This window comes from Stegastes partitus, unplaced genomic scaffold (genome assembly GCF_000690725.1).
Source record: "Stegastes partitus isolate 25-593 unplaced genomic scaffold, Stegastes_partitus-1.0.2 Scaffold1034, whole genome shotgun sequence".
Classification (NCBI taxonomy): domain Eukaryota; kingdom Metazoa; phylum Chordata; class Actinopteri; family Pomacentridae; genus Stegastes; species Stegastes partitus.
In genome coordinates this window covers 80,141-92,736 of record NW_007578765.1, presented here as the reverse complement: position 1 = coordinate 92,736, position 12,596 = coordinate 80,141, and the positions used below count along the sequence as shown (strand labels likewise).

General features: G+C 40.3%; 2 protein-coding genes and 1 non-coding gene across 4 annotated transcripts in view; 1 reads left to right on the top strand and 2 right to left on the bottom strand.

Moving 5' to 3' along the window:
• trappc12 (trafficking protein particle complex subunit 12) overlaps window positions 1-5,137 on the top strand; it is a 35,550-nt gene extending 30,413 nt beyond the window's left edge. For both annotated transcript variants that reach the window (XM_008295251.1, XM_008295252.1), the window contains exons 11-12: window positions 684-771; window positions 2,666-5,137. In XM_008295251.1, the coding sequence (XP_008293473.1) occupies window positions 684-771; window positions 2,666-2,908 (331 nt within the window). In that variant the 3' untranslated portion in view covers window positions 2,909-5,137. The remainder of the gene's footprint in view (window positions 1-683; window positions 772-2,665) is intronic.
• Window positions 5,138-5,181: 44 nt separating this feature from the next.
• adi1 (acireductone dioxygenase 1) lies at window positions 5,182-8,717 on the bottom strand. Its single transcript, XM_008295255.1, has 4 exons — window positions 8,509-8,717; window positions 7,329-7,448; window positions 6,869-7,048; window positions 5,182-6,161 (listed from the first exon to the last, which is right to left on the bottom strand). Exons 1-4 carry the CDS (start codon window positions 8,629-8,631, stop codon window positions 6,045-6,047), a joined length of 540 nt encoding a protein of 179 aa, XP_008293477.1. The 5' UTR covers window positions 8,632-8,717; the 3' UTR covers window positions 5,182-6,044.
• A 941-nt stretch (window positions 8,718-9,658) lies between these two features.
• Window positions 9,659-9,740, bottom strand: trnas-gcu (transfer RNA serine (anticodon GCU)). Its single transcript has one exon. It is a non-coding gene; the product is annotated as a tRNA-Ser (tRNA).
• Between the last annotated feature and the right edge of the window lie 2,856 nt (window positions 9,741-12,596).

Below are 12,596 nucleotides of genomic sequence, written 5' to 3'. Positions count from 1 at the left end.
CCTTGCAGCCCGATTGGTGTTCAAATAAGTAAAATATAATGTATAGCCAAAAGTACATGCAGTCTCCTGTCTGCGTACTTGTGGTCTTGGTTTACTATTTATTGTTTGGTCTAGAAATCCTAATGGTGCAGCAATATTTTGGACAACATTGCTCTACTGTCTATAAATATATGATGATCCCAGTTTAGTGTGGAATAACTTGACTGGCCCTCACAAAGCCATGACCTTAATCCCATCCAACACCTTCGGAAAGAAGAGGAACAACAACTGCAAGCCAGACTTTATCTCCCAGTATCAGTGCCCGACCTGACAAAGGCTATTGTGGATGAATGGGAGCAAATCCCTGTAGCTAAAGTCTGTTGGAAGGAGAGGAGTTATAGCAGCAGATTAATGTTTCTATTTCTTCCCTTTTGTGGATTGTTGATAGTGAAGAGACAGACAGAAAACAAGGAGAGACAGAGGGAGGTATGATATGCAACAAAGGTCAGAGACTTGACTTCAGTCTTGGGTGTTGCAGTTATGGAGCATGTGTTTGGTGACCAGAAGCATCTGATGTTGGTGGTTTTGAAATGGCACGTCCACCGATCACATCCTGGTGTATGTTTATTTGTATAGCTTCTGTCGCTACAAGTACAACCTGTTATCAGTTGTTTGTAGATAAAGTGTGTGTTTGTGTTTTTCAGGGCTTTTGTCTACCTCAGTCAGAACAACTACGCTGAAGCACATGCATCCTTCACTGAAGTGTTAAAAATTGACCCAAAAAACCCTGTCGTAAGTACTCCCACATCCACTAACCTACACTGCTACTACAGGAGAGGAGCTTAGATTGCAGAAGTAGTTAAACTATTAGCTCTATATTACATTAATTTGACCTGCTCATGTTTAGTCCTCAGAGTATTTATTATCTCAAATGTGTTGGGGGTGGATGCCACGGAATGATCAGGCTTGATCTTGACCAAAATTTCATGTTTATAATCTAACATTTAAGTATATAGTGGCAATGTGGTAATAAATGTAATGTAAGAAGGATACGTTCTGATTTAATCACTGCACCTTAAAGGAAGAGTTCAGTGTTTAGAGGGAAAAAGTTGAGTGAAATGAGAAGATTGGTGAGATTAGTATGGAGCATTTAGTACAAAGTCTACAAACAGGGAAACATAAAACATTTATTTACAGTATACGCCCAACACTTAGGCAGGAGTGTAACAGCATGTGTGTGTGTGTCCCGAACTGTCCGCTACATGACATTCAGCTGGGGATGAGACTTCCTTGGTTCAGGGCGCCCTGTGATCCACACAATAACCCAAGTCTACCTTTGTCAAAATATACGAGATTGGAATTCAAGAAACAAAAATTCTAGATTGCAAGTTCCACCCAGAATGTTTTCACAGTGCACAAGATGTTGCTGTTATCTATAGTATGCTAGCAGGGTTCCTTTGAAAGCTGGGAAAACACTGTGTGAATTTTACCAAAACTGACGATATGTTAACTCAAACTACACATTTTAATTTGTTTTCAGGCCAGAACCTGCTGCTTCTCTGCTCACACTGTACACGTCAATCAGCCAGACGCCATGCTGACATGAGCATGAGCACAAAACTCCTGCTTGCTTTGTTCCACTAAAGTGTATTCAAACAGAACTGTCCTCAGTGCTGACAGAAAGGGAGAAAGCCAGTGTCACTGTGTGCACCTTCAGAACTGATGTTGCACTGCTGACTGTGATGGTTGATCTAGTGGTGAATATGTTGCACCTGATTTAAGTAAACAGCACAGTGAGTGTGTTGTTGTTGTTGTCGGTATTGTCACTGAGGGCCTTAACTGTTGTAGTAAGAGGTATTGCATATTAAACACTGTTTTTTATTTTTATATATAAGTAATAAAATTGTCAATAGTTTATATACTTTTCTTTTGTTTTCTCAGCTATGTTAAACATATACTGAACTGGTCATTTAGTAAACTATTTCAGGCTGTGGTGTTTTTCACCAGATACAGCTGGTGAGCACAGGTTTAGTTTATGACTCTGTACAGCTGTAATGATACCAACATTTGCAACATCACTGTGATATCAGCACTTTTGATGTGCCCAGTCACTTAACCGATCACAGTGCTGATTCATTCCCATATCTACGTTCCTGTTTGCATTCAGATTCATACAAACAAAGCGTGTTCACCAGTGAGCTGTAGACGTGTTAGCAGGTCAGTTTTTGAACTTTGGAAGCAGGCTGCTATCCTCTGGCCAGCACATTCTCACACCTGAAATGAAGTTATTACAGGTAGTTGTGAAAATGCTGAACTCTTCCTTTCATGAATATAATTATATGTTCCTGCTTGGGTTCTGTTCATTTTCAGTTTCAGAACATTGCTTTTAATTTCCACATTTTGACTGTAAAATTGATCTTAAAAGCAATACTAGATTGCATAAAAAGCCTTCAAGGGACAGTTCATCTAAAGCAGAATAAAACTTAGATGAAACACTATTGATTTATTCCACTAGTTTATGTTGCAAGTGTTGGCGCTCGGCTTGTGGAACTCTAGAGTGGCAAAAAATGTAATTTAAAAATTAAACATAACTTAAGAGGCTAAACAGTAGCACAATTCTAAATAGAATGGCAGCGTTAATGGTAAATTCACATTGAACCTTTCCTGATATTACATATGCTTTCAGGCTAACAACAATGCTGCAGTGTGTCTGCTTTACCTGGGACGGCTGAAGGAGTCCCTGGGCCAGCTGGAGGGTCTGGTGCAGCAGGACCCTGCACTGTACCTCCATGAGAGCGTCCTCTTCAACCTGACCACTATGTATGAGCTGGAGTCGTCTCGCAGCACCCAGAAGAAGCAGGCGCTGCTGGAGGCCGTGGCCTGTCGGGAGGGGGACAGCTTTAACACACAGTGCCTCAAACTGGTGTAAAAGGCAGGAGGATACCTGGGAAGAGGACACACACACACACACACACTACTCCACTGTCCTACAGCATGACAGGGAATTCAACCTCAAGAGTAGAATGTACAGGAGGAGGAAAGCTCAAGTTCCTGTAAGAGTGTGGTGACGGGATGCTTAGTGCTCAGTTAGGTGTCCTACACGTAAGTTGATGGTAGATGTTTGGGAGCTGGTTTTATTGTTAATAAATGGATTGTGGAAATCCAAGCACAGGCACACATGTCTGATGAGCCCACTGGGTGCATGACACTCACTCTCCACCTGAAGAGTGACCAGTAGTCATCTAAACAGTTACAACAGAAACAGCTCACACATACTGGTAGACTGGCCCAGTAGAAATCCTGCATGTACACAAGCTGATGTCAGTTTCATGTTACAGTTTAAAACAATAGTCTGACATTTTAGGGAAATGTGCTTATTCGCTGTCTTGTCAAGAAGCAGAGAGGATCGATGCCACTCTGACTGTGAGGTTTAATATGAAGCTACAGCAGCAGGTACAGCTTTGCTTTTAACGCTCGTCACTTATCACATTATAACCGTTTTAATCTGGACTAAAAGAAAAGTGTGAAAAGTTGCAGTGGTACAAGTTACATACTGGAATATTTCTTGACCAGGCCCACTGATTGTTGCTAAGCAACAAGCACAGACTGAATGAAGTCACTGAACCAGGACAAAAAATGGGAGACTAAGGGCTGCTAAGACCTGTAAAATGAAGTTTCATGTGATTGACTGAGGTTATTTCTACAGAACTATTCACCACCAGAGCAGCAGCTTTGCTTTGTTAACTACCAGCTGTGTGAGCTATGGTAACTATGGGATGTTTTACATCACACTGGCTCAGCTTTGACAGTGTTTTATGCTCTTATTGGTAGCTACGGGTCAAGTTTTTGTTCTTCTACTTTGTGATGTTTCCTCTTCATTATGTGATGTTTCCACAGCCAGACCTTGTTAACAGAACTGCTGGAAGTCTTTCACTGGATAACTGACACACATATATGAAGGAAAATTCTTGGATAGTAAGAGTGTAATACAAAGACATTGGTGAAAACTGATTGGCCATGAATTATGATTCCCTTTTTTATGAAGGTCACACATTTCGGAGGTAGGAGATCTTGATACCTGAGCTTGCTTCTCTTGTGAGCCCTTTGATATTGAAAAAAATGAATTACATTTTAATCATGATGTGGTAATATTTTGTTAAAACTAAATATAAGGGAAGGATTGTAGCAGGTTAACAAGCTTCACCATGTTTCTCCCTTTGATTTTTGTAGTTGTGCTGGTTTCTCGGGGACGGCTGTGTCAAGCACTTCCTTACTGACTAACTTAGCCAGAAAGGCTGCCGAAAACTAGCCTACTGACACCTCCAGCTGTCCATCACACAACCCACTACCTGGCAGGTTGTGGGACGCAGAGGTCCCTAAAGAGTGCACCAGTCTAGCACCTTCCCTGTAAAACACAGAGTCAGTTGTGCAGGTCAGCTGCTTTCCCTTGTTGTTAGTATTCATGCTAAGCCAAGCGGCTGCCTGTAGCTTCATATTTAGCATGCGGACAGAGGGGGATGTCGAGCTCCTCAGCTGAATCTCGGAAAGAACGCTAATAAACATATTTCCCTAATGTTCTTATACACTTGTGATATTTTAGCAAATAAATCCTAATCAACATCACTACAGAGGAATCATCAGATTATCCTTTATTATGATCACACACAAAAAAAAACAGAGCACAGAACTGATGTACATGACACTACAGTCTGTCAGTAGTTTTTAGGGAATTACTGGCTCATAATGTGAGACTTGAGATGGGCATTATCCTGAGCTCCACTGTGCTTAAAGACTAATAAACCTCCACAGAAGCCCTGTTTTTAAAGCTCCTTCTTCTGCAGACACGTGTAACAGTGCATTAACAGTCAGAGACCACTTTCATTTGACCTGTTTATTAACTTGTGCAGTAAAACTAAAGAAGCACTTCAGATTGCATTGTATTCTGCCCACTAAACAAAAATGTAAAATAGGATTCCAAAATTGTACATATCAAAGAGATGATTTTTTTGTTTGTTTGTTTGTTTGTTTGAAATGATTATATCAAAGTAACTGTCTTTTATTGATTTGTCTTCCACTGTTTACATATTGTGCTGATCATATTTATGTATATTAAAATAAATTTTGTTTTATCCTTAATAAAACTGTACTTTTAAATCAACCTGTCTGGTTAAATGCAAAGATAAAAACACACACACACACACGGAAAATTATAGCAGCTTTATTTGTTTATACAATACAAAGTGTATATTAATCTGTCAGTGATGCTTTACCCCTTTAGCTCAGTTAGATCATGTGATTTGTCTTTATTGATCCAGACAGATTAGAGTATAAAACTAGAAAATAGTGATTGAATGATTCATTTTCATGTCCAGGTCTGAATAAGGCATTTATAAGCTTATCATGATGTGAAACAAGTATTCAGACCCTAAACTAAAACAAGTGATGTTCCATTAGAAGCCTAAAGTACTACATTTACACTGTGGTAAAAGTACTCGTGCAGAATGGTGCCTTTAAAACATGTTAGGTTACATTATTGTTCCTGATGCATGAAGCTTTAATGTGTCTGACATGAAGCTAGATGTAACTATGTGAAGGGTTGTTGGGTCGTTTTTGGTAATGTGTTATATTTTATGGTGTGATCACGCAGCTAAATGTCCTTCTGCCCATGACAAGTTTTGATTTATCGTGAAATCTTATGTGACCAATACACTGACCAACACTGACTACTGAATAGAGGTGCTAATAATTTTTGACATGTCATGTTTAGTTTTAAAAAAACAAAAAGTCTATAATTAATGTAGCAGTATAAAATAGCATACAATGAAATGTATTTATGTAAATTGTACCCTATAAGACTCCTCGTGGAGGCTACATCATTCCATTCATCACTAAAAGGCCTCTTGGTGTTCAATATGATTGCTTTGCTACAGGACAGCTTTAATCATCTATACAAGTTTTCTCAACATTCTACTTGTAACTCCAAATCATTTGCCTCCGTCCAATCACAGGAGAAGCTCTGATTCAGCGTGAGCAGTGGTCATATTTTGAATCCACCTCGTAGCCTCTCAGGATGTCTGCAGAGAAGCCACGTACTTGTGGCGGATGTCAAAGTCATCGGCGGGCCTGTTGTAAGCCTTCCACACCGGTTCCCCCACAAACAGCCTCATGGCTTTAGCGTAGTTCTGTGGATACAAACAGTGTTCAGATCAGAAGCTGGTGAGTTGGCTGTAAAGATGTTTGAGTAAATAAAAGCTGCTGAATTCAGGCACTGCAAGACCAACAGCCTGAAGATAAACTGAATTTCAAAGTGCACTTACAGTGAGCTCAAAAACAAACAAAAGCTTCACACACCAGTGACAGCAGTCACAGCAACATCAGGAACACATCAGCATCTCTGATATCTCACATAATGTTGGAGCTGTAACGCAGAATGTACTCACTATTTTAAAAGTTAACGTACATATCAGCTGATACGTTTGATAAAATGTTAACTCTATCTGATGCTGCACTTGAGCACAGTTGTGTTTGTGTTCTGCTGTATGGAAACACCAGTTAGGTTGTGCTCTCAGTATTTGTTCAGCAATTCAAATATTGTTCTTTTGTGCAGCAACAGTCCAGCTACTCCTCCAGCATCACAGCATCTAATCCAGTGGTCTGAGGAGAATTGTTAAAACTGTCAGTGCTGAGCATCTAGTCGTCCCCAGAAAGGACCAAATAGAACAATTCTGTGCGTCAGTGTTTTTGGCTTCATAGGGTTCCTGTATGCTACCCAAGTAATCACCGTGCCATCATCAGTGCTCTTTACGAGGATGAGTCATGTCTTGTGGCTGCAGTGATTTAAGGGGCATTGCTTCCATTTTTGTGGTTTAGCAGGTGTTGTCAGAAGTACCGTTTCATCCAGGGTGAAGCGGTGGTAGATGCCGGCCGGCAGGGTGATCAGGTCTCCTTTACTCATGGCGATTCGGATCCATCGGTCCTCCTTGTTCCTGATGTCAAAGTAGGCCCGGCCGTCCAGGATGTAGCGGATCTCATCATCCAAGTGCAAGTGCTCAGTAAAGAACATCTTCAGCTGAAGGAATAGACAAGAAGACCAACAGGTCAGACTAATGGTGAGTTCTTCTCTGAATTCTAAATTTCCACATGGTGCAAGTGGTATCTGTCCAGATGTCACCAGTAATTGTAGAAGATGCTCATATAGAAGGTAGAAACCACTTCAGAGCATCACAATGATCCTTCACAGCTCAGATAATCTTCTAATGCTGTTGTAGCATCTTCTCCAACAAAATCGCAATAGAAAAGATGCCTCACTTCATCTGTACGGCTTTTGCTGTGTAAAGCATGCATGTTACCTTGTCCTCATAGTTGGGGAGTGTGTCCTTGCGAATAGTAATGATGTCCATATAGCTGTAGCCTTGCTCTTTGCGGATTTTTTCCAGCTCTGGGTCTGCTTCATAGATATCAGCATTCAGCTGCAGAAACAGGAGAATACACACGTATGTTACTAATCAAAAATTCATTTGTTCAGTGCTGTTAGTGCCTGATCTTTCCTCTCCTATGTAATGACAAATGAGCTACAAGGGCCAAAGGAAGACGAGCTCGTTGGCAAAATGAAATTCACAGACAGAACCTGAAAGATAACTGCCTGAAAAAGTTTCGTTTGTTTGCATAATTTTACAGATCCTGATTCTTGGCCTCTGCTCCAACCACTGCAAGCTCCCCAGTTTTTAAATTACTAAGAGCCACAATCAGGGGTTGAAATGCAAAAAGAGCAATAAAGGTTGTTCTCTTTTTTTTTTCTGGAAAAGACAGGCTGCAGGTGAGTGATCTAAACCTAAAAATAAATAAATAAATTCCTTTCACCTCCAATGTCAGAGCCTTCTAAATAGTTAGATACAAAGATTCTCATTTTAAATTGTCATTTTTAAATTATTGTTATTATTGTTGTTGTCACCACTGTGAATTTATGTAAAGTTCTGAAGGACAATAATATAAATACAAGAGCAGTATTGATAGAAACTTAGAGGCTGAGGAACTGTTTTTTACCTAATTGTTAGACTGACTGGCTGTTGCCCTTTTTTTTTTTTTTTTACGATAATGAATGATAAGATCAGTTATATTGCAGTAATAACATCCTGTTAATAATATTGCCTTTAGGCAGCAAAACTGAAAAGTTCCTGTAATCATCCAATCGATGCACAAGAAAACAAAGAGTGCTTCTCTTTAGAAAACGACATTTGAACGTTTGCAGATAGTACAATAAATGTGAAGTCATCCTGAATAGGATGCCTTGTTCCCTGTGATTCAGATGTAGTGAGTTTGTGCACAACAGATCAGCTGTTTGCATGTTAGAAAGCGTCCAGGTTAATACAACGATGCTGAGGTCTGATCTGGGGATCAGTGCTACCTCTGGCCACATTAGTTATGTAATCTGAGCAGCTTTATAAATGAACACAGTGCACACACACACACACCTAAAGCAGAAAGGTGTGTGTTTGTTGTGGAGAACAGCTGAGGAGGTTAGAATGTTACCTTCCAGTAAAACACTCCGAGCCGGCTCAGGTCTTCCATGGAAACCGGCTGGTTCGGCTCCAGCCTGTGGGGCTTCCTCTGGTCCTCATCAGAGGTGTCCATGTACCACGCTTCTATAGTCATGTTGGAGAGAACCACCGCACGCCGTCACAGCTGAATCCACAGAGGAGCAGTGAGCAGCGGACTGGCGGCGGCGGTTTTGTCACATGACCGCAGACGTCACTTCCTGTATACGACTGAGCAGCGGTGAGGCCGCTGAGGGAATGTATCTACTGCTGCTAAAAACAGGCCTCATTATTATTATTAGTAGTAGTAGCAGTAGTAGTAGTACTAGTAGTATTAGTATTAATGTTTTTGAAATGAAAATCTACTTTGAAGCTGCACCGGAAGCCCTCCACAACCAATGCTGACGGTAACAGAAGCACTGAACTGACCGCACTGATGCAAGGAGTCAAAACCATGGTCGAATACTGACCTCCAGTGGGCAAAGAAATAATAATAATAATGACAATAATGCTAATAATAATAATAATAATGACCATAATGATAATAATAATAATAATAATAATAATAATGACCATAAGAAGAAGAAGAAGAATATGCAGGAAAGACAAGAACACGTTAAATGTCTGACTAACTTTTTTCACCGGCCATGTATACCACCGTGTGTGTTGTGAAGAAAGTAACATAGCGTGGGCACTGACAGCATGTGCAGTGTGTTCACAAGTCTATCTTAACAAATGTAGGACTCTTTTTGATTCACGGATTTAAGGCTCTTTATTGTCACTCCAGCACATGTGTCCACGGGATGGCACGAAATGAGTACTCGGATCCCGGTTGTAAGCCAAAGAAATAAAATAAGGTTAATGACATAGCGCCATAAACACAATATAAACAAGTGTTTTCCGCTGATAAACAGGTAAATAGGCATGTGTACAAAATGCCGGATTATAAATTAAACTATCTAAACATGTATAACCATATATGCTAAAGTGGACCAACGTCAGGATTTTTGTCGTTTTATTTTATTCCTTAATGTTTTGCCGGAAGTCGTGTAAGTTGTAGCTGACGTTGGTCTCGTGTCAACCTGCGACATAAAGATCGGACAGAGGATTTGTGTGGTTGATCAGGAGTGAAAACGAGTGTTTGTCGACGAGGATGGGATTCGAACCCACGCGTGCAGAGCACAATGGATTAGCAGTCCATCGCCTTAACCACTCGGCCACCTCGTCTACGAGCGCGCAGCGAGCTCAGCACGGAGCTGTGTGGAAACATGAGGACTGTGTTCCTGTGTGGACTGTGTGCTGCAGGGTGCTGTGGAGACTGCTCTTTGATTCCTTTATAATAAATCTGAAATAGAGAGGAACTGGGAGGAGAAATCACAGTGGTTTGTTCAGCTGTAGTGTTTAGGAGGAAGCAGTGTGACACACTTACATACAATATATGAGATATAGGTGCAAAGCAAACATTTAATCCTCTTTGAGGCAGTGCCTAGAGATAAAGCTGGTATACTTGAACTCAAACATAAGGAATATTAGCTTTGCCAGTTATTTATTCAGCTAAAATATCAGTAAATGTAATTTTTTTTGGTATGTTTTCTTAATGTGTGGCCTCAGAAGCTGGTTTTGCTCCTTTTACCGTCTTGTTGCATGTTTCTGCCTGTCTGCTGTACTAGTCGCTGACATCAGCTTGCTGAAATTTTGCTTTTTATGCTCTTGAAAGATTGACTTCTGGTTGGGCTTCAGCATTCAGACAGATGACCTGACATTACCTTCAAGAACTCTTTGATATGATGCCAAACTCACAGGTGAATCATTAGCCCCTGTTCTATTAATCTGACCAGTCGTCTAACTGGACGTGTCAGCTTCGTGTCTGAAAGCTCCTCCTGGTCACGTTTCCTTAAAAGTCATGCCGGTGATTGTACTAGGTCAGGTTTATTATCGTTTCTGTGTCACTTTCAACACGACACAAGTGTGGACTGCATGACGTCATATTAACAGACAGACATACTCAAGCAGCTGCACTGAGCTGTATGAAGTGATTCAGGGACGGCTTTTACCAGATGTCAAGAACAACTTTGTTCTAGCAACCTCACAAAGTGCAAAACACACAGTTTGTGTGACATCAAACCTTTTTCATTGTCTTGGCTGTACAATCTGAAATCTATTAGGCTACAGAATGAAATGCCCATAATAATTACAATTTATTTAAGGTAAAAACAGAAAGTAACAGTTTTTATTCCCCACAAGACGTTAACAGGAGCTTAAGTTACTTGAAGGACTTTTTTCTCTGAGTTTATTAAATACCTGCAGCATCAGGCAGCAGGAGGATCCACATGAGTCTCGGGAGCAAGAGAGTTGATCACATTTGCACAAGTGGAACAACAGATCTATGCATAATGACACCAAACACTTTAATAGCAAAGAGAGCAGCAGGTCATAGATACCAGAATTTTAACTAAAATTGCTTCCACCTGTCACTTACTAAGAAGGTTCTAATCACTGGAACATAACTCTAATTTAAAGGATTCACAGAGTTAGATGCTCTCTCAATCAGGATGGACTGTTGCGTGTTGAAATATGCTGAAAAAGTCTACAAGTCTACTTTTGTTCCAGCATTGTTCCAGATGTAGAAGCAGACAGCTGGCAGTACCATCCACTGCTCCCCATGTTAATTAGACAAACAGCTTTTTATGTTAGAGATCAGACTGAAATGTCACACAAAGATAGGAACTAAAGTGTAGCAAAAACTTTGCTGTATTCCTTTACAGAAATGCTTCAGTCCTTTTGAAGCACGTACATTAGGAATGTGATGTATGTGGACGTCCATATGTGAAACATCCAGAAACTAAGTGATCTCATATGGAAAGGTGTGATTGTCATTTAGTTGAGTCAGATTCAGGGTTCTGACATTATGTGTGTGACTCCCTGCTGTGGCTTACTGGAACACTGACAGGGACAGAAACATTGTTCATAAAATGTATTGCACCTCTATGAGAAGTCAACATGTGGCTGGATTCCTTTGTATTGAGTATTGTATGTGTCATGAATGACAATAAATGCTACCTTGAACATTGAGCCTTGAAGTTTATGCCAACTTCTCATCCCATTCACATCAAATACGGTCTGATAATTGCCGACATTGTCAATCCTAACGCAGTTTGAAGGAGAGTAACCATAGAGATTCAGGCAATGCTGCTTAACCAGGAAGACTATAATAAAGTCATTCAGAGAAAGCACACTAGAACACACTCACTGTATAAAACACAATAACATTATTAAACAACAAAGAACAGAGCCGACAAAAGAGAGGGAAAAATCTGATTTGATTTTAGAATAAGAACAGAAACGTATCATTTTCTTTTAAGGAACTAAAACCATATACTGAGGGTGGTTTGATTTACATTTTGCACATTTAAGAGTTTGTCTGAGCCACAGTCCTGATCATCAGTGGAATTATCTCTCTAGTGTGTGTGTCAGACCTGAACCATCAGTCTTGCGTGATAAAAAGGAGGCACAAAACACTCAAAAGCCCCTAAAATCTGATCACGTGTAACATGCAACGTTCTGCTTTTCTGAATCATCTTAAGACAGAAACCTGCACTTCTGTTCACTTCTGGAAATTACTATAGCAACATGAGCCTGAGCAGCAGCTGGTAATACACGCATTTAAAGGCATGGGCTTAATAATCAGGCAGAGTCTAGCAGCAGATACTGTTGCATTGCATTAGAAATGTAGAAGCTATTATTTTTGGCATGTGTGACCTACATGGAGTAGAAGTTGGGATGTATCAGCCTCTGATGCTTCACTTTTGACAACTCTTTTTTTTTTTTTAATATATCTCCTTCAAGTCCCTCAGTGTCAGTGAAGCACAATACTGAATTGCTGCAGTTCCTACAATAGTTCTGTTACTCATCATAAAACCTTTATTTCACAGCCAGTGGTTCTAACCAACCAGACCAGTAATATACTGATACCCAGCAGACAAACCTTCCCCATTCCTTTAATAACAGCTGAGCAGAGATGAATTTCATAACAGGTGCTCACAGGAGGTGCAGGAAGGCTCAACCCCACACTTTCACCTAATG